This window comes from Cyprinodon tularosa, unplaced genomic scaffold (genome assembly GCF_016077235.1).
Source record: "Cyprinodon tularosa strain WSP-4 unplaced genomic scaffold, ASM1607723v1 ctg756, whole genome shotgun sequence".
Classification (NCBI taxonomy): domain Eukaryota; kingdom Metazoa; phylum Chordata; class Actinopteri; order Cyprinodontiformes; family Cyprinodontidae; genus Cyprinodon; species Cyprinodon tularosa.
The window spans coordinates 242,009-262,823 of NW_024039514.1; the positions used below are offsets into that span (position 1 = coordinate 242,009).

Genomic DNA, 20,815 nt, shown 5'->3' on the forward strand with positions numbered 1-20,815 from the left:
CTGCAGAGATCCGCTTCTCTTCCTGTTCTCAATTTTCCCATGATGTCACACCAGGAAGCAGGTCTTAGGCGAGGCGTTGCCCTAAAACACATCAATGGAGTGACTCTACAGAACATCACCACCGTTTGGTTCAACTGGTGGGAAAAAAAATGGTCCTCAATGGTTCCTGCTCTGGGAGGCCATCACTGATGGAGCCAAAGGCCTGAAACAGGAAGTGACATCGCAGCAGCAGGCGGCGCTGGATGAAGAACCAAAGACTGCATGGATGAGCGAGCAGAAGTAGAGCTAGCCGGCCAATTAGACACACTTTCCTCCTCATCCTCTTCCTCCAGGAAGGAAACAGTCAGAGAGCTTCTGTTTCTTAAAATAGTTTATTTAAAGTCTTTTGTGACAAAGCAAGACAACGTTCATCTCTACACATCTCTGTTTCACCTGCAGCTAAAAGTGACACCAAATAAAGAAACTGTTTTATCACTCTGGAAGATTATAAAAAAACAAAACTTCACATCCTTTTGATCTTTATTCAAACAGGAAATCATCCGATGAGCTTCTGAGAAGGAAAAGCTGCAGAGCGTTGAAAAAAAACCAGAGAAAAGAGTGATGAAGAGGAACAGAGATGCGCAGAGCAGCTCCCCTAAAGTTCTGGTCCACGTTTGGTTCCTCAGGCTGGGGCTGAGGCCAGCGGGTCAGCTGGGAGAACCAGAGCAGAAGCTCCGCCTCCTCCTTATTTGGTGGGGATCTTTGCTCGCTTCCTGGCGATGGCGTCCTCCACGGCCTTAAGCTGCTTCAGCAGCTCCTCGCGACGGGAAAGAGTGCTGCTTGCTTTGCCGGAACCGGAACCAGAACCAGCCGGCGGGGCCGAGGCAAGGGAGGCCGGCTTGCTGGACGGCGCAGCGGGGCCTTTCCCAGATGACTTTGAAGGAGGAGACAGAGGGCGTTTTCTGGAAAAGAGGTTAGAGGTCAAGCGTTAGTGCCAAGCTGCGACTCTGAACACCAGAACCACCCTCCAGAACAGTCTATGATCGTCCCAGCAAACCTTTACACACAGATCTATAATTGTATATCTATACGCCACCAAGCTAATCGGCAGCATGAAGCCAACGGCGCTTCTGAGGCCTAAACACGGCGCCGCAGAGCTCCACCAGACAGCAGACCGCTGCTCGACGTATCTAAACATGTTTTAATTAAAGGTGGGACGCCTTCGTTTCCAAGTGTGAAGACGTTTCGCTTCCCATCCAGGAATCCTTTTCAATTTAAAAACCTTCCAGGATGGGGAGCGAAGGATCTGTATCTCTACTCTCTGTATCTCTGCTTCTGTCTCCTGGAACCCCAGTGGACCTCGGCAGATGGCCGCTCACACTGATCCTGGTTCTGCTGGAGGTTTCTCCCTGCTCAAACTGAGTTTTCCTCTCCACTGTCGCTACAAGCATGCTTGGAGAGAGGGACTGCATGAGTGGATGCAAACAGCTGGTTTCCCTTAGATAGAAAACTTAGAACCAATCTGACGGTATATTCTGGTTGAATTATCTCTGTATTGTTATTTTAGATCATGTATTGTGAATAACACTATATAAATAAAGTGAATAGAACATTCATTGAATTAAATAATCAAAGTTAATGTTTTATAGTGTAGGCCCTAGTTTTAATATACGATTTAAAAATGTGTCCTGACATGAAGCTGATAATCTGTGAAAATAAGAATCCAGCTCTTCCTCTTCCTCCCTGTAATCTGCAGTGGTTCGCTGCTCCGTCTGAACCAACCAATCAGAGGGACTCTCAGGCAGGGCGAGGGTCCAATCAATCAGGCTCTCAGGCAGCTTGGATTTAATCATTTGTGAAGGTTGATTAAATGGAGCCTGCATTTTTCTAAATGTTTGCTTCACATTATTTGATATAAGCAGCATTGGTGTGAGATTTTGATTGGACTTTCTGTATTAATGCCAAACTGCTTTCAATCCTTTAAATATTCAGGTGTTTTTATTTGTCCATTTGACTGAAAACTTTCTGCATTGTGCCTGAAAGTTTCTTCTCTATTTTGTCTAAAGGAGGTGATTTTCTGATTCAATGTTTCCAGTGGAGGATTTACACCTGTTGCTTCTTCACCCCAAACATCAAGGGCATCAGGTGTGAATGCAAAGACAAAGGTGGACGCACCTTGGCAGGATTCAACTGACTTTGGCTTAAAGTGAGTTTAGCACCTCGAGAGTGTCCAGCGCTAAAGCTGGAAAATCTCTACTCTTTGCAGCTGGAGGCAAAACTTCAACCAATCAGAGAAGCTGATCTAGGAGCTGCCAAGGAGGCATACACTATACGGAAGCCGTGATCTCTGCTCCTGCAGAGCAGTCAGAATGCAGTCCAGGTAAACCCGGTGGCATCAGACTTTTTCAATCCAATATTGGATTGAAAATATATGTGATGCAATATTTTTCCATCACACTGACTGCAGTGCATAGAGGCTTTTTCATTACAGGCTGAGCAGATCCCAATCTGTGCCGATTTTTACCTTTTTTCTGCCCCATCAACTGAAACATTATCCCAACATTTGGCTGGGTCAGATTGAATAACAAAATGAAAAAACAATAATAAAAAATGAAAAATAAAACAGCCAACACGGTACAAAGAAAAGCCCAACTTTATGACCAGCCTGCACAGCCAACTCAACCACTGGAGCGCCCAGCAACAAGGTTCCATTATCCACAGCAGGGGTCTTCAATGTTTTCCAGGCCCACAGACCCCCAATTACATATACTGCATGAAATTGTGTTAAATCAAACTGGTCCTATAGTCACTCTGTTACATATGGAGTAATGTACCTAAAGTAATTCCTCCCTGGGATTATTAAAGTATTTCTGATTCCTGGTTGATGGGACAGGTGTTGTGAATGAAACGGTGCCCAGTTTGAAAGAGCTCCTGTGTGTCGCTGAATGTCTGCATTGATGACTGAAAGACATCTTCTGCCTCCATTTATCTGTTTACTACAGTCTGTTCAATTCATGTTAATGTGGATTTAAAGACATTTCAATTAGGGGGGGTTGTATACAAAAAGTCAACCAAAACTTTTGCGACCCCCATGCAGTACCTCCACAGACCCCCAAGGGGTCGCGGACCCCCTGTTGAAACCTCCAATTCACAGCATTTGATGCCATTTTGATTCTTAAAACACATTCATTGTGAACAGAGTGTAAATCTAAAACAGCCTTTCAGTATCCAAGTTTTAACATTCTGATTAAAGGAATAGTACACCCAAAACATGATTAGCCTTCATTTTCTACTCACCCCCATGCTGAACAACACTCTGGAGTACTTTTTTGATATCTCAAATGCATCTGGAGATCTGGGAGGCTTCTTGCTGTCTGCTGACATTCAAATAATGGAGGTCTATGGCGCCCGAGGCAGAAAGGTCCATAAAAGTCCACAAAAAACGTGTCAATATTCCTCCATACTGCTCGTCCAATGTATTCCAAGTGTCCTGAGTGGGTAGCATCCAGAATTTACTCGAAACGAAGTCATTTAGAATGTTTTTAGAGCATAAACAGTAGTGTATAGGATTTCCTAAAAGCATGCGCCTGCGAGTTCACGAGTCTACGGAAACCGCGGCAGACCAAACCAGATGAAAGTGCGCATTCAGCTCGGCAAAGAACTCATGCTCTTCCTCAACACTGAAGTCCTCAGACATTTTTCTTTCGTTGTTTCTTTCTTTGCACAGGTAAACAGCACATTTCTTCTACGCTTGCATTATCAGCAGAGCAGACGCTGAATGCGCACTTTCATCTGGTTTGGTCTGCCGGTTTCCGTAGGCTCGTGAACGCGCTTTTAGGAAATCCTATACACTACTGTTTATGCTCTAAAAACATTCTAAATGACTTCGTTTCGAGTAAATTCTGGACGCTACCCACTCAGGACACTTGGAATACATTGGACGAGCAGTATGGAGGAATATTGACACGTTTTTTGTGGACTTTTATGGACCTTTCTACCTCGGTCACCATAGACCTCCATTATTTGAATGTCAGCAGACAGCAAGAAGCCTCCCAGATCTCCAGATGCATTTGAGATATCCAAAAAGTACTCCAGAGTGTTGTTCAGCATGGGGGTGAGTAGAAAATGAAGGCTAATCATGTTTTGGGTGTACTATTCCTTTAATGCATAATAATGAGTTATCAGATTATTTTAAGTTCATTGTTTCCGTAGGAACAGGACAGAAGTCCACAACGATTCAATGCCTAGTCATGGTGATCCAATATGAAACTGATTCAAGTTCTCTATCAAGGGAACCATGTGATTGGTTGAAGTTCTCCAGAGGAAGCAGCTGCTGGATTGTTTGTCAATAATCTAATGTTTGTATTTTAAATCTTTATTTTGTTATTTTTTCAAACCAATCATGTCCTCCTCTGATCGCAGCTTTAATAGTAGTATATTAATGAAAGGTTTTCCAGTATTCTACTGAACAATTTTAAATTTTAGGATTTGACGTGTATTTTTCAAGTTAATAGTCTGTAGTTCTCTCTTTAATGCCCCCCTTGCGGCTCCTTGGAGCTTTTTAAAAATGTATGAAAATGGAGGTCAAACAAACATTCCTTATCTTTTCCAATGCTGTAAAAATGTGTATAATAAATAAATTTAAGCAAAAAATGTAAACATTTCTGTCAATGAAGATTTGCTTCCCACGTTTCAGGAGCGGCGTGGTGCCAGGCAGGTGGCGGCGGGTGTACGTCGGACCATGGATCCCAAAGGGAAAAAAAGGAAGATAGCTGATCAGAACAGAGGATTCAAAGAAGAATGGAGCGAATCATTGGCTTTCATTATTAATGCGGAAGGATTGCCTGCATGTTTGCTTTGTAATGAGAAGTTGTCAAGTAATAAAAAGCATAATTTGGAAAAGCATTTCATATTTAGGTATGATAAATATACAGCCGACCACCAAGTTGGGAGTGAGAGAAAAAGTGCGATTGCAGAAGTCCTTGATAAATTAGAAGAGAGCAAAGACAGATTTAGGGAGTAGATTGCATCTCCAAACTCCACTGCTGCTGCTAGTTTTGTTGCACACATTAAAAAAAAGTCCACAGATCGAACAGGTAGCGCTCTGATGTAGGGATGTGAATTTTTTTCCATTTTTTCCCTAAATCCTCAAAATAAATATAACACCACAAATCAGATGCAACAAAACTTAATACATACAAACGTCTGTGATCTAAACGCGGTGACAGCGCTCACAGCTCCTCCCTCGCCTCGAGCAATCATGGAATTTAAACTTCAAGCATTGAATATCGTACAGCAGATAAGTCACATGATGTGACATTTGATCAAAGATTAACATTTAATCATTAATGCTTTTTATATATACAAGCCTGCATAGTCCATTTGTTATTGCAGGCTTATACGCTTAGAGCCAGTGTTGCCATACAAGGCTTATATAAGACTAAAATTTTTGCGGCTCTAGACAGATGAGTTTTTTGGGCCTAATTAGGCTCTTTGAGCAGTTTGGGTTGCCAACCCCTGTTCTTGATGTACCCCGTCTGTACTTCTAAACATTCTGTACCTGTAGTCCTAAATAGTGTTGCACAGATACCAGTATCGTGCGGGGCGAGCACCTAGCGAGTACCAACAAATAGGGCACCGATACCATTCTGAGAGGCAAAAGTTTATTCAACTATTGTCACCCATTCCAGGTAAGCAATAAAAAGTTGTACTGGATTCTCTTGTTATTTGTCTTTTTCCTGCTTCACAAAGGTAGGCAGCAGCTTGACAAAGCCATTATTTTACATCCAAGTAGTATCCAGGTCTTCATATATACACAAACATCATTTTCAAATAGATAGTATCAGTCGATACTGCACAGCCAGCAACCGGGTATCGAGGCCAAAAAAATGGCATCATGCCTTTAGTCCTAAACGCTGCGTTTCTGTAGTCCTAAACGTTGCGTTTCTGTAGTCCTAAACGTTGCGTTTCTGTAGTCCTAAACGCTGCGTTTCTGTAGTCCTAAACGCTGCGTTTCTGTAGTCCTAAACGCTGCGTTTCTGTAGTCCTAAACGCTGCGTTTCTGTAGTCCTAAACGCTGCGTTTCTGTAGTCCTAAACGCTGCGTTTCTGTAGTCCTAAACGCTGCGTTTCTGTAGTCCTAAACGCTGCGTTTCTGTAGTCCTAAACGCTGCGTTTCTGTAGTCCTAAACGCTGCGTTTCTGTAGTCCTAAACGCTGCGTTTCTGTAGTCCTAAACGCTGCGTTTCTGTAGTCCTAAACGCTGCGTTTCTGTAGTCCTAAACGTTGCGTTTCTGTAGTCCTAAACGCTGCGTTTCTGTAGTCCTAAACGCTGCGTTTCTGTAGTCCTAAACGCTGCGTTTCTGTAGTCCTAAACGCTGCGTTTCTGTAGTCCTAAACGCTGCGTTTCTGTAGTCCTAAACGCTGCGTTTCTGTAGTCCTAAACGTTGCGTTTCTGTAGTCCTAAACGTTGCGTTTCTGTAGTCCTAAACGCCCCGTGTCTGTAGTCCTAAACGCCCCGTGTCTGTAGTCCTAAACGCCCCGTGTCTGTAGTCCTAAACGCCCCGTGTCTGTAGTCCTAAACGCCCCGTGTCTGTAGTCCTAAACGCTGTGTTTCTGTAGTCCTAAACGCTGCGTTTCTGTAGTCCTAAACGCTGCGTTTCTGTAGTCCTAAACGCCCCGTGTCTGTAGTCCTAAACGCCCCGTGTCTGTAGTCCTAAACGCCCCGTGTCTGTAGTCCTAAACGCTGTGTTTCTGTAGTCCTAAACGCTGCGTTTCTGTAGTCCTAAACGCTGCGTTTCTGTAGTCCTAAACGCCCCGTGTCTGTAGTCCTAAACGCCCCGTGTCTGTAGTCCTAAACGCCCCGTGTCTGTAGTCCTAAACGACCCGTGTCTGTAGTCCTAAACGACCCGTGTCTGTAGTCCTAAACGCCCCGTGTCTGTAGTCCTAAACGCCCCGTGTCTGTAGTCCTAAACGCTCTGCGTCTGTAGTTCTAAACGCTCTGCATCTATAGTTCTAAACGCTCTGCGTCTATAGTTCTAAAAGCTCTGCGTCTCTAGTTCTAAACGTTCTGCGTCTATAGTTCTAAAATCTCTGCGTCTATAGTTCTAAAAGCTCTGCTTCTATAGTTCTAAAAGCTCTGTGTCTCTAGTTCTAAAAGCTCTGCGTCTATAGTTCTAAAAGCTCTGTGCCTATAGTTCTAGACGCTCTACATCTATAGTTCTAAAAGTTCTACGTCTCTAGTTCTAAAAGCTCTGCATCTATAGTTCTAGACGCTGTGCATCTATAGTTTTAAAAGCTCTGCATCTATAGTTCTAAAAACTCTGCATCTATAGCTCTAGACGCTCTGCATCTATAGTTCTAGACGCTCTGCATCTATAGTTCTAGACGCTCTGCATCTATAGTTCTAAAAGCTCTGCATCTATAGCTCTAGACGCTCTGCATCTATAGTTCTAAACGCTCTGCATGTATAGTTCTAAACGCTCTGCATCTATAGTTCTAAAAGCTCTGCGGCTGTAGTTCTCAATGCTCTGTGTCCATAGTTCTACGAATCGGGGTTGGTCCCTGTGCTTCAGCAGATCTTTGATCTCCGCTCAACGCTGCTGATCACGTTCTGCCGTCCTGTGATGCGTGGCGGACACGCCTCATCAGGGAAACAAACAACCTTCACACCTTTTTGAAACTGTTCGTCTTTAACATAAACTGATCTGAGCAGAAACCTGGGAGCTCTCTGTTGCCGTGCAACCATGAACAATGGAGGGACATGTTCTCCGTCATCTATAGATGAAATCTGTCACCTCTCCACAAACGTGTTCTGGCTCCACAATGCAGTTTTCCAAAGTCTGAGTCACTTGTGTCACTTGTCTAAATGACGCATGCAGACGTGAAAATGTTCACGACAAGCCTCAGACCCTTTTCACAATGCCTGCCGGTGGTTAAACACCTTCATGAGTCAACAGAACCTGCTGCACCAACGATCGATAAACACATAAAACCAAGGTTTAAAGGAACATGAAGTCTGATCTAATAATAGGAGGATCTGCGTTTGTCAGATCATATGTTAATGTGAGTCCAGATGTTTCGTCTGTGAGAATTTAGAAGATATAAATATAACTAATAAAGAAACAACCGCTCAATAGAACCAGTCTGAAACCTTGTTGACCTCTTTACCAGATGCTGACAGTTGTCCAAGACTCACCAGAAGTGACATCACAGAGGAAGTCCCTCGAATATTTATTCTACGAAGCATCAATCATAAATCGTTCAGGCAGGTTGAGCAAAAACAGCGTTAAAGGGGTAAAATGTTTGATGTGGCACCGACCTGAGACCGATGTGCAGCGTATAAAACTCATCCCCACCTGCGATACTGCTCCACTGATTTTCTACACTCATGATTATTGCCTTTGTCTCAGGTGGGATCATGAGAAATAGCCCCTATAGTGTAGCGTCTATAATCAAAACATCTGCAGTAGGATCCTCTGATGGCAGTTTTAATAGTAGTTTATTAATGAAAGGTTTTCCAGTATCTTACTGAACATTTTTAAATTTTAGTATTTGACGTGTATTTTTCAAGTTAATTGTCTGTAGTTCTCTCTTTAATGCCCCCCTTGCAGCTCCTTGGAGCTTTTTCAAAAAATATGCAAATGGAGGTCACACAAACATTCATTATCTTTTCAAATACTGTAAAAATGTGTATAATAAATACATTTAAGCAATAAATGTAAACTTTTCTATGCATAAAGATTTGCTTCATAGCCTGCAACACACGGAATGACAATAAACTTGAATTATTATTATTATTATTGTTAAATTAGAAGAGACCAAAGATAGATTTAAGGAGTAGATTGCATCTCCAAACTCCATTGCTGCTAATTTTGTTGCACACATGAAAAAGCGTCCACAGATCTGTTCCAGTTTGGCTGTGACTCCATCCTGGATTGAAAGAGAATATGTGCAGTGATCATCAGTCAGGACCTGAAACATTCAGAACCTGTAAGAAGAGCTACAGGCAGAGCAATGCTCAACCTCTGCATCATGTCCACTTTTGGCCCTGTGGGTCAGAGAGTCAAGCGCTGGACTCTACAGCCAGTGGAACGCCATCAGGACTTCCAACCCAACGAGATTTCAGCAGCAAAAAAAAAACAAAAAATAAAAAGTCTGCTGCTTGATTTTTAATGCTTGTATATCTGTTGCTTATGAAGGGCATCACACGCCTAAGATGCTCAGAAGATCATAAGGGGCTGCTTCGGCGGCTCAGGTGTGTCAAGATGCGATACGCCTTCTGACCGAAACACCATGCAGGACCTTTTAGTAATAATTAAACTTTATTGATCTCACATTGGAGAAATGTACCTATTCAACCCATCCCCTTGGGGAGCAGTGAGCTGTAGGGATGGAAACGGTTTATTCGACTGTCTCTGTTCGATTCGTCTGTGTTTCGTTCGGTTCATGCGCTGCTCCTTTTTCTCATAGGTCAAGCGTTTACACTCCAGAGCAGAAGGTGGCGGTACTGCGACCAAAGCCAACCACCAGTAGTAAACAAGAAGAAGAAGAAGCGAAGCAGCGTAGCCGGGTGTAGCAGAAAAAAAATCAGTTGTGGAGAATTGTGTGGGTATGGCGAGTGGGAAAGAACAGGAGTTGGAAGACGCGCCAGCAGCACTTTATAGGTCTACTGTATGGGACCACTTTGCATTTAGAGTGACCTACGATGACAACGGAAAGAAAGTTGTGGATAAAAGTGCAACAGTGTGCAAGCATTGTGCAACACGTTTTGTTTATGCTAACAGCAACACGACCAACATGTCAGGCTAACAATGAACCAAAAACCGTGACCATGAAACCGTGAACCGAACCGAACTGTGGATGTTGTGAACCGTTCCACCCCTAGTGGGCTGCCATCATGGAGCGCCCAGGGAGCAGAGTGGGGTTAAGGATCTTTGCTCAGAGAACAAGAGTAGCAGTGTGTTGGAGTGGGGCTTGAAATACACCACTAGGACCGCCACTCCTCACATTTCGATGCATGTTGATACAATTCATGAACATGTAAACCCGCTCCTCCTGCTGCTGGAAGCGCTTGCTGTGTGAACATAGACAACATATTCAGCAGCAGATCTTCCTGTGAACCGGGCCCACGTTTTTAAAAACAGACTGTAATGCCTCCTCCTCCTCAGCGTAGAAACTACTCCTTGCCTGATGGCGGGTCAGTTTCGGCCATTTCTCTGGCGTTGAAAGGAACGGTTGTTTAAAACCGGATCTGTTTAATGCTGGGGCATTCTGCTGCAGAGATCTCTAAATATTTCAGGCTCTGCAGGGAGGTCCACTTGGTTCCACTTTTTGCTGCCGTTCCTCATTTCTGCTAAGCTAATGCGTTCATGTAAATTCCTGCACTGCTCTACTCCGCCGCACAGATGAACAGATAACAGAAGAAATTCCAGAATTGACGCGTGCAGACAAACAGCACCAACCTGTCTCCCTGTGAGAGGGGGGGGCGCGGCCCTTGCCCTCTGGGCCGCTCCATCTGGGGGGACATGGGAGGTCGGCCAGGGTTCCTTTTATCACGGCCTGGAAAATAGATGAAAGATTGATGAACGCCTTTAAAGAGCCAGAAACTTTAAACTTTCAATCATTTGTGGCTGAAAGAGAGCAGATCTACAGCAGATAGAAAAGACAGCAAACAGAAAAGCAGAACAGAGATCAGTCTGCATTAGGGCTGCAACTAACGATTATTTTAAAAATCGATGAATCGGCCGATTATTTTTTCGATTAATCGATGAATCGGACAAAAAATATTTTTTATATTAACCTCTTTATTCCAAAATAAACATTTTAGACAGAACAAACAAGCACACAAGTACAGGTTGCTCATTAACTGTACTGGTGCAATATGAAAAATAAATGTTTGTGTTAAAACTACGCAAACTTACATGAGAAATGTAGCTGTACATCCACAAAATATAGGCTACTTTGTTTCATAAAGCGCAAAAAAGACAGGTAGTTTTGTTTTTAAAAGCCCCTAAGGGGTTCAAACAATAGGTCCCCCCATTTCAACAAATGAGTTTTTTTTAGACTAGAAGAGTTCTGCCTTTTAAGACAGGAAAGTATAGCAGTTAAAGTTGCTACTTGAGAAAATACTGAACCATAGAGATAAAAATAGCCCTGTGATTCAAATTATAAATTTTATTTGGAATAAAAATGAGAGAACTAGGGATGCTAATAAAACACATCCTCCAAAGACATATTTACATGGGAATGTGGCAGATAATTAATTGACATATTACTGATCTTGCTGGATTTTATTCTGCTTTACTTCCATAAATTGCAGGATCTTCTTTTCTTTATCTTTGCCAGAAGATTTAAACTTTAAAAGCCTTGCCCTCATAATTTGCAAGTTAATTTATTTATAAAGAAAATATAAACGCTGCTTAAGCTAATTCAAATGAAATTAAAAGTAAAATAAGTAGCCAACCTTATCACTGTCTGTAACCTACTAACACGGTAAGGAAAGCATCAGATGAGCTACCTGAGAAACTAACGTTACGTTTCCCCACTTTAAAACCAAACAAACATGGTCGCTCATCCTGCTGATCAGCTCTCTTCACTGCCATCCAAGGATCCAGCATGTTTTCTTTTCAGGTGCTGCATCATAACAGTGGTGCTTCTGTGCCATGTTCATTTGTTTTTACAAAAGTTGCATGTTACGACTTTTTTCACTTTACAAAGCGCAGGCTATTTTATTATTGTGATCAATTTGCGCCGTCAATCCCGGCGCATGCGCGCTTCATTTGCAATCCTGCGGCTCTGACTACAGCGCTGAGAGGGACTCCTGCGGGAGCGCCGCGGGAGAACAGGGTTGGGATGGGGGAGGCGCCCCACGGCAATGACGACGGCGGCGGATGACGCATTAATCACGCGACACAACTAATCGATGATGAAATTCGTTGCCAACGCTTTTAAAAGTCGATTTTTATCGATTTTATCGATTCGTTGTTGCAGCCCTAGTCTGCATCCTGAAATCATCTGGAAGGAAAACAAATGTCCACCATGTTTATCTCCATCTTCATCTTCCAACATTAATAATCACCTGCAGGTCCAACCTGACAGAACCAGAACCTTTTGGCCCTCCAGAACCTCCTGCTCTATTCCCTTTAGTCTTTATTCATCATCAAAACAGCTTCTTCTCAGAACCAGAGGAACAGGTATATTTTCAGATGATTAAAAGGTTAAATTATGGAGAACTTTTCCCAAACTAGTTTCCAGTGTGAGCAGGTAAGGATCGATCAGATGGAAACCAGTGGAGGGCTGATCCAGATGCTGGTTCCTCAGAGCGGATGATGATGGTCCACTCACCTCGGTCTGGGGACATGGCCATCCTCTTGCTGGCTGGAGAACCGGGCCGGTCCTTATCTGAGGGCAGGTACCTCTTCCTGCTGCCTCTCTCTCCCTGATGCTGAGAAAAAAACAGAAAGAAGGAAAAGGACAGAATCAGAGACAAATAAGAATGGATCTTGTCCATCAACCAGACCTGCAGCAGAACCAGTCTCTGAGCTGCCGGTCTGCTGGGCAGGTTCTGGATGCGGACCCAGAGCAGGAGGAGACAGACGGACAGGTGGTGCAGATGTTCAGCATTTCCTGGAACACAAGCGCCACGTCCGACGATAGCTGCCAAGAAAGCCACCAACCGTGAAGTCATTGCTAAACTCATTAGACCGAGGTCTAAACCTTCTAACTTTAACCATCGGTGCTGAGATGACGTGCTGCGAATCGCCGCTGCAGAAATAAACTGAATGATTCCTTATTGATGCAGCAGGCAGAACTTTACCAGTTTTCCTTTTTTGAAATTATCCTGTTAGTATTTCTGCCCTCTGGTTTCCTTTGAATCTCTCCTGATCACTGCTGACCACAGCAGCACCCCGTTATGTCACGACTCCACTTGTATTCTCTTCTCCGTTGCTTCAGGTTCTGCATGTCATCCAGCCTGTCCAGAACAGGGACGTTTGGTCGGCCCAGACAAGCCCAGATCCAGAACCCTCCACCTCACTGCTTCACAGCTGTTGGGGGTTCTTCCATGATGTCTTTTAAACGCCTTTTAAGTGAACTGTTGGCTTCAAACAAACGTCACATTAACTCTGAAGTTCCTCCCCCTTCAGGAACAGCGCAGCGTGTTTCAGATCTAAGGCTGTTGTCTGTACCTTTTTGGATTTGGTGTGAAAACCTGATGTCAGCAGAGTGCTGCCATGTTGCCAAATGCTAATTTCAACCGTTGCGTATATTAGCTGCGACATATGAATCAAGATGCTTGATGAAAAGATTTTAAGACAGTATTTTTTTTTAAATAGACATTTTCGTCAATATCAACATTTTGGACAATATCATCTGATAAAGAGTAAATTTATATACATGTTTCAGGCAGAATGATTTGACATTTAAATATGATTTCCCTACGACTTCAAACATTTTATCCCTATTGTTTAAAGCAGAGGAAATATTTCAGAGAAGGCTGGACTTGTTTAAAAATACTTCATTAACGTTAAACTGGAAGGTCGAATGAATGCGAGCTGGCTGTTCAGACACGGGTCGCATTTGAAAAGATCAGATTCTTATTGGATTCAGGACCACATAGCCAAGTGGCCTGGGTCGCATTGGAAAAAATCGCATCTGTGTTGTTCAGACAGCCATTAAAAGATCGGATACAGGTCGCATATGGGCCAAAAAAAAAAAAAAAAAAAAAAATCGGATTTGGGTCACTTGAGGCTGCAGTGTGAACGTAGCCAAAAAAAAAAAATTCTGTCATGATTTGGGGACATTAGGATCTAAAGAGAAGCGTCATCTCATGGTCAGACTCTAATATAATTCAGTGAAAGGGTGGAGTCAGAGTAAAAAAAAATATGCACACCCAGGAGAAGGTCAGTGGCTGAAAGTTGGAAGGGATTTTGCTGCCATTCGGCTGCCTTTTAAAGGAATAGTACACCCAAAACATGATTAGCCTTAATTTTCTACTCACCCCCATGCTGAACAACACTCTGGAGTACTTTTTTGATATCTCAAATGCATCTGGAGATCTGGGAGGCTTCTTGCTGTCTGCTGACATTCAAATAATGGAGGTCTATTGTGCCGAGACAGAAAGGTCCATAAAAGTCCACAAAAAACGTGTCAATATTCCTCCATACTGCTTGTCCAATGTATTCCAAGTGTCCTGAGTGGGTAGCATCCAGAATTTACTCGAAACGAAGTCATTTAGAATGTTTTTAGAGCATAACCAGTAGTGTATAGGATTTCCTGAAAGCGCGTTCACGAGTCTACGGAAACCGCGGCAGACCAAACCAGATGAAAGTGCGCATTCAGCTCAGCAAAGAACTCATGCTCTTCCTCAACACTGAAGTCCTCAGACATTTTTCTTTCGTTGTTTCTTTCTTTGCACAGGTAAACAGCACATTTCTTCTTCTACGCTTGCATTATCGGCAGAGCAGACGCTGAATGCGCACTTTCATCTGGTTTGGTCTGCCGGCTTCCGTAGAGTCGTGAACTCGCAGGCGCGTGCTTTCAGGAAATCCTATACACTACTGTTTATGCTCTAAAAACATTCTAAATGACTTCGTTTCGAGTAAATTCTGGACGCTACCCACTCAGGACACTTGGAATACATTGGACGAGCAGTATGGAGGAATATTGACACGTTTTTTGTGGACTTTTATGGACCTTTCTGTCTCGGTCACCATAGACCTCCATTATTTGAATGTCAGCAGAGCAAGAAGCCTCCCAGATCTCCAGATGCATTTGAGATATCAAAAAAGTACTCCAGAGTGTTGTTCAGCATGGGGGTGAGTAGAAAATGAAGGCTAATCATGTTTTGGGTGTACTATTCCTTTAACTGGGAAGCGCCATTTAGAATGGCTGCTGCTACTGTATAGAGCACCTTTTCAGGTCAGAGGACTTGACCAAGGTGCTTTACATTCAGTCATTCAGCCACACTGATGGTGGGTACATGCCATGTAGCTCACTACCCTTATTGACAGAAGCGTGTCTGGTACCTCCTTTCTCTCCGATGATAATCAGTAGGCAATGCGGGTGGCGTATTTCCCAAAAACAACAACACTGAAAGCCGAAGCTAGGGCTTGAGACAAACCTACATTAACATATTTAATATGTTTTACCAGAAATCTAACAAAAAAAAAATGTAAAATTTGACCTCAGCCGCTACGAGCGGTTTGGACAACCAGAACACAACAGATCTGATCCTATCATCAAACTTTGATTGCCTTCTGGTGAGCCGCAAAAGACTCGTCATCATACCAGTGCTATTGATGGTGTTGCTATGACGACTGTTTCTTAAAGAAAGGGGAAAAAAAATCCCCCTTCCAGAGAACGTTAAACACTGTATATCTGATTCCAGCTAACACAGCACTGAGGGGGAGGAGAGCAAGAGGAAGTCACCTTGTTGAGGAGGGTCAGCTTGATGTCTTTGTGAGAGCCTGAACCTCCGTAGCTTCCAGGGGGCCCCATGGTGCCGGGGCGAGGATGAGCAGGATGCCCCCCCCTGTTGCTGGGTCCTGATCGAGGGATGGCGTTGCTTCCTCTAGGCGGACCTCCGGAAGGGTCAACCTTCCTGCGATCGTCCCTGAAATGTTCCTCTTTCTTTGACGGCCTTTCTGCGAGGCGAGAAAACATGAAACCTGGTTTTTGATTGACATAATTTAAACTAAAATTTCAAGGTAATTTGTTCCAAACAGAATTCTGATCTGTGAGGGTTTAAAATGTTCAGGTTAACTATAGCTGCGTTTGTAGAAGCTGTCCCTTAAAGTTTCGCATCAGTGAAGTTTGATGGAAACGGCAATATTCTAATCAACTCCCTAAAGTTAACAAAAACGTTTTCAAGCTCGCCTAAGTTTTTTATTTTATTTAACATTTGTAGAAACGAGTTGATGCATAAAACAGGAGATGGAAACACGTTTTTCAAATCAGCTCTGATGCAGAAATCCTTTACACTCATGACTGATCGACTGGTTCTGCCGCCTGCGTCTTCCTGGATGTTCCTGTTCAACATGTAAACATGACAGGAAGCAGCGCCGCCATCGCTGGCTGACATGGTAACGACAGCTATAGCAGCACATTCATCAAAGCTTTCCCCCGTCACTGATCTCTGCTCAGTGTCAGCCTCTAGTTCCTGTTTGCTACAGCCATGTATGCCAACATCATGTGGAAGACATTACGCTTTGTTGTGCTTGTTAATTCAAAACGCAGCAAATTTGCATTTCCTTTATACGAACTTTTAAGTTTGCTTAAAATTCGAATTCCAGTTAAATGGACTGCTAATAACTTGTCTGTAAGGCTTCCCTCCATCACACAGCCTTCAGTTTAAACCCTAAAGCATCCTTGTGTGTTGAAGTGATGTCTCCTTTGTCCGCTTACAGAGGGGGAACTGTCTAAGCAGCGTTTTTTAACGCTTGACAGATGCTGAATAAAAAAAAAAACTCCTGGCTTTTCATTTCTAGCTTGTTTTACCTGAGCTTGTTTTCCTGTTTTACTGTTGATGAGAAATGCTAAGCTAAGCTGCTCTACTTTCAGACAGGCTCTCAGGTCTGTTAGCTAAAGCGGCTCTGGGCCACACTGACCCCTGATCTTCTCCCGACCCGGTGGGGACCGTTCCCGCGGGGGACCCCGCTCTCTGCGAGGCTGATTTGGCGTTGGCGAGCGAGAGCTTGCAGATGACACCGGGCTGGCCAGGTCGGCGTACATGTCGTCAGAGTCGGCGCTGCGCACCGAGCTGCTGCTGGATGATGCAGAGGACACCGAGGACACGCTGCTGACGCTCAGTGACCTGAAACCAAAGACGAACTGTGATGAGCGTCCAGCTGCCAACAGCAGGAAACTACCTTCAGCAGATCATCTCACCTGGATTTCCTGGAGAAATTCCCAACAAAAGCAGCAAATGAAAGACAAAAAAATAAAGCATCAGTATGGGGGGGTGTCAATGGCTGCTTAAACACAGACTGAGGATAAATGCTTTAAAAACATGATGCATCCAAATAGGAGGAAAAATGTTAGAAATGATAAAGTTGATCAAAAAGGTCAGAAATAGAAGAGAGATTAAAACAGGCTAATAAATAATGTGGAAAGTAGCAGATGTTCTATGAAGGAGGACTGTGATTGGTTAACAGGGATGTTTTGAAACAATAAACCTGGTTTGCAGCAGTCTACTCATGCTCTGATGACATGCCCGAGTCACAGTCATCCATGTCACCTTTCTGTCCCCGACTCCAGCCTACCTGGATTTCCTGGAGCCGGTGTGCGAGCGAGACCTGGAGGGCGAGGCTGACAGCGAGTTGGACGAGGATCTGGACCTGGAGCTGGAACCCGTATAACTGCTGCCGCTGACGCTCCCGCTCACCGTCCTCCTGGAAAAGACGGAACCGGAACATGTTAAACCTGTCACCCGGACGACAAGGGCTCTGGACACACCGCTAGACACAGCCTCCCACTGCAGAACCCGGTGGTGGCAGTGTCATGCTGAGGGACAGAGAGCTGCTTCCTGAAGGGGAGTCCAGGCGTGCCTATCTGAGGTTAATGCAGGAGAGTCTCCTGCTCAGTAACCAGTGCAGGCCACCCCCTTTGGGCCCTTGATCTACATTTTTGCTAACCTCACATGGAAGCAAATTCTGGACATTGCACCATTGACGTATTAAGCAGAAAGGTAGAAATGTGGCAATGATGGAGCTGCTGTGAAGAAAACAAAATATTAAAGGAAAGCTCAGTGTCTCTCCTTAAAGCTTTCCCTCTCTGGATCCTTTCCTGAAAAGAGATCATTCGGGAAAACCTCTTTAAATAACACTTCATAACTTATATGCATTAAATAACCAGGAGACAGATTCTGATAGAAACTAATCTTACTCAGATCTGAGAAATTACTTAGAGTTACAGAAGGCAGCTGCTCACCAACCGGGCTCACTTCTCTGGAAGTGGCCACGATTAATCAGTTATGCTACGTTCACACCGGACGCAGCAAAAGCAGCAAAATCGCGTCTGCTGCTTCATTTTTAGAATGAAGCAGCAGATGGCTGACGGAGCAACAGCGTGTGTATCTGTTGTCCCAGCTTCATGTCGATATAGACAAAAACCTGAGATCTACAGGACTGTGGATGGAAAAATAATTGTGGAGGATGAGCTCTTGAACTTTTTGGCTGTAAAAATCAGAACTTTGAGCCAGGATGAAATAGTGCTGATGGCTATTAACACTTTCGACACCGAGTCTATAGAGGCCTCCAAGAAAGTACTGTTTGACCTGTGCACTACTACGCAGCGAAATGTAGCGCACAAAGGAGCGCAAAAAGACATAAACAACATCAAAAGCTGTCTAAAAGTCCTAAATGAATGTGGGGAAAATGTGCCACGTTTTGTCTCTCATTATTTGGATGATTTGCCTCCTGTTACTTTCTCAAACATGGATGTCTGCGGTCTGCTCAAGAGAATGGAGCAATTGCACGCTGAGGTTGGAGCGATGAAGTGCGCACTCAAACTTCAGGTGGACGTATGTGAGGACCTTCGTCTGATCACAACAGATGTGAACCGCCGGGTTTCCAGCCTGGAATGTGCAGCGGATGCGGTACCTGAGGACCAGGGTGGGTGTGGATCTGCACCTGTCACCTGTGCTGGCGGCGTACACGGAAGCGATGGACGCAGTGACAGCGACCGCACGGAGGGTGAGCGCAGAAGTGCCGAAGCAAACGCTGCGAACCCGCCAGTTACTCAGGCTGCTGGGCTTGCAGCAAATGCTGGGAGAAGGGATACGGATCGGGCGAGCGTACTGCGCGGGGAAGCTGCCCCTGGAGATAGCAAGATCTCTGGTCAAACTACGTATCCACCGGAATCCCCAAAGTGGAGCGCGGTTGTGAGGAGAGGAAAGCGACAAGCGGGATTACGCGGTACTACACCTGGAGTGAAAACAAATGCTAAAAGTATGGCCATTGTGGGCACAGGGGCAGTGAAAAACATAAAAACTGTGACAACAAAACTGGTGAGTGTTTTTGCTTCTAAATTCTCGCCTGACTTGGATGTACAGACTTTAACTGACTATCTTCAGGGCCAGCTGGGTCGTGAAGTTACATGTCTGAAAATAAGCTCTGATAATAGCAGGTTTGCCTCTTTCAAAGTCTCATCTGACTGTAATGAAGTGGCGGAGATGTACAATCCTGATCTCTGGCCAGTGGGAGCTTATGTAAGGCGTTTTTATGAGCCGCGGAGGGCTGGAGCTGTGGGTATGAGTGGTGCCGTTCCCACCGGGGATGCAGATGAGTGGGGCCTCCTTTGCTTGTGGCACCAAGGCCAAATAAAACTGAACAGATGGCTCTTAAAGTTCTCTCATATAACTGCCGTGGCCTGCGCTTGGGCCATAGTGCAGAGGACAAAGCTCGCCGGGTTGTTGTAGACCAACTTCTGAGTCAATGTGATGTGCTGTGTCTACAAGAGACTTTTCTGACAAAGCAGGATTTAGAAGGACTGAACTCTATAAATGAGCGTTTCCACGGGGCTGGGGAGTCCAGTGTTGATATTGGGGATAGAATAATACGAGGACGGATTGCCGGTGGTGTGGCAATATTATGGGATAAGAGACTAGATCCTTGTGTTAAAATAATCCGACTGGAAGTGGACTGGTGCATAGCAATACACCTGACACAACATGACAGGGAATGTGTTATCCTGAATGTGTACACCCCATATGAGTGCATTGCTAATGAAACTGAGTATCTTAACAAGCTTGCTTTTATTAACTCTTTTATACAAGATAACAAATTTTTTAATGTGTTTGTTATTGGTGACATGAACTCTGATATCACTGACAGTAAATCTATCTTTGGTACTCATTTAAAGCAGTTTTGTGAGGATAGTGGGTTAGTTCTCTCAACGAAAGTTCTGCTGCCTACAGATAGTTTTACATATATTAGTGAGGCATGGCATACAACCTCATGGTTGGATCACTGTGTAACCACAGCAGATGCACATGCCTCATTGACCGACATGAAAATCCTGTATGAATTCTCTACTGCCGATCATATTCCATTTGGGATGCAGATAAATTTACAGTGGTTACCAATGACAGAAAAGTACTCTGAAAGCAACAAATTACACTTAGACTGGAGCTCACTGTCAAAGGAGGATCTGCTATCTTATTCGATGTGCACAGATAACTCACTCAGGAATATCTACTTGCCCAGAGAAGCAGTTAGCTGTAGAGATGCTAATTGTAAAAATCCTGAGCACATAAGATCCATTTGTTCTGTGTATAATGAAATAGTTAATGTTTTGATTGCATCAACTAAACACTTTCATAAACAAATAAAGAAAAATAAGATCAGGCCAGGTTGGAATACCCATGTGGTTTAATTTTTTAATAGAGCTAGAGAGGCTTCTAAGGAATGGATTGAGGCAGGTAGACCAAGATCAGGGCCTGTCTTTGAACATAAAAAGTATACCAATGCCCAATATAAGTATGCTGTGCGTTATATTGGTAAAAATGAAAGAGCAATGAGGTCTGACTCAATGGCCAGAAAACTCTTCTGTAACAATACCCAAGGCTTCTGGAAAGAAGTTAGAGGTATGACATCCTACAAAACATCCCTCCCATGTTCGGTTGATGGCATATCAGGCACTGCTAACATTGTGGAGCTGTGGCGCCAACATTACAGCAGATTATTTAATTGCATCCATAGTGAACCATGCACTGCAAACAATGTTGACCATATAGATGAAATCCTGCCTTATGAGGTTCATAAAGCTATTTCCAAATTATCTAACAATAAAGCCACTGGGCTGGATGGAGTCTCAGCTGAACATTTAAAGTATGCAAAT

The 20,815-nt window shown here is 43.9% G+C and overlaps 1 protein-coding gene across 5 annotated transcripts in view; it reads right to left on the reverse strand.

Annotated features, from left to right (window-relative positions):
- Nucleotides 1–352: 352 nt before the first annotated feature.
- Nucleotides 353–20,815, reverse strand: part of zc3h18 (zinc finger CCCH-type containing 18) — a 65,037-nt gene continuing 44,574 nt past the window's right edge. For 3 of the 5 annotated variants that reach the window (XM_038270219.1, XM_038270217.1, XM_038270218.1), the window contains exons 14-20: nucleotides 17,239–17,367; nucleotides 16,865–16,873; nucleotides 16,585–16,790; nucleotides 15,407–15,621; nucleotides 12,323–12,422; nucleotides 10,441–10,537; nucleotides 353–941 (exon numbers count right to left, since the gene is read on the reverse strand). In XM_038270219.1, the coding sequence (XP_038126147.1) occupies nucleotides 725–941; nucleotides 10,441–10,537; nucleotides 12,323–12,422; nucleotides 15,407–15,621; nucleotides 16,585–16,790; nucleotides 16,865–16,873; nucleotides 17,239–17,367 (973 nt within the window). In that variant the 3' untranslated portion in view covers nucleotides 353–724. The remainder of the gene's footprint in view (nucleotides 942–10,440; nucleotides 10,538–12,322; nucleotides 12,423–15,406; nucleotides 15,622–16,584; nucleotides 16,791–16,864; nucleotides 16,874–17,238; nucleotides 17,368–20,815) is intronic. The other 2 variants (XM_038270221.1, XM_038270220.1) reach the window with 1 other exon arrangement.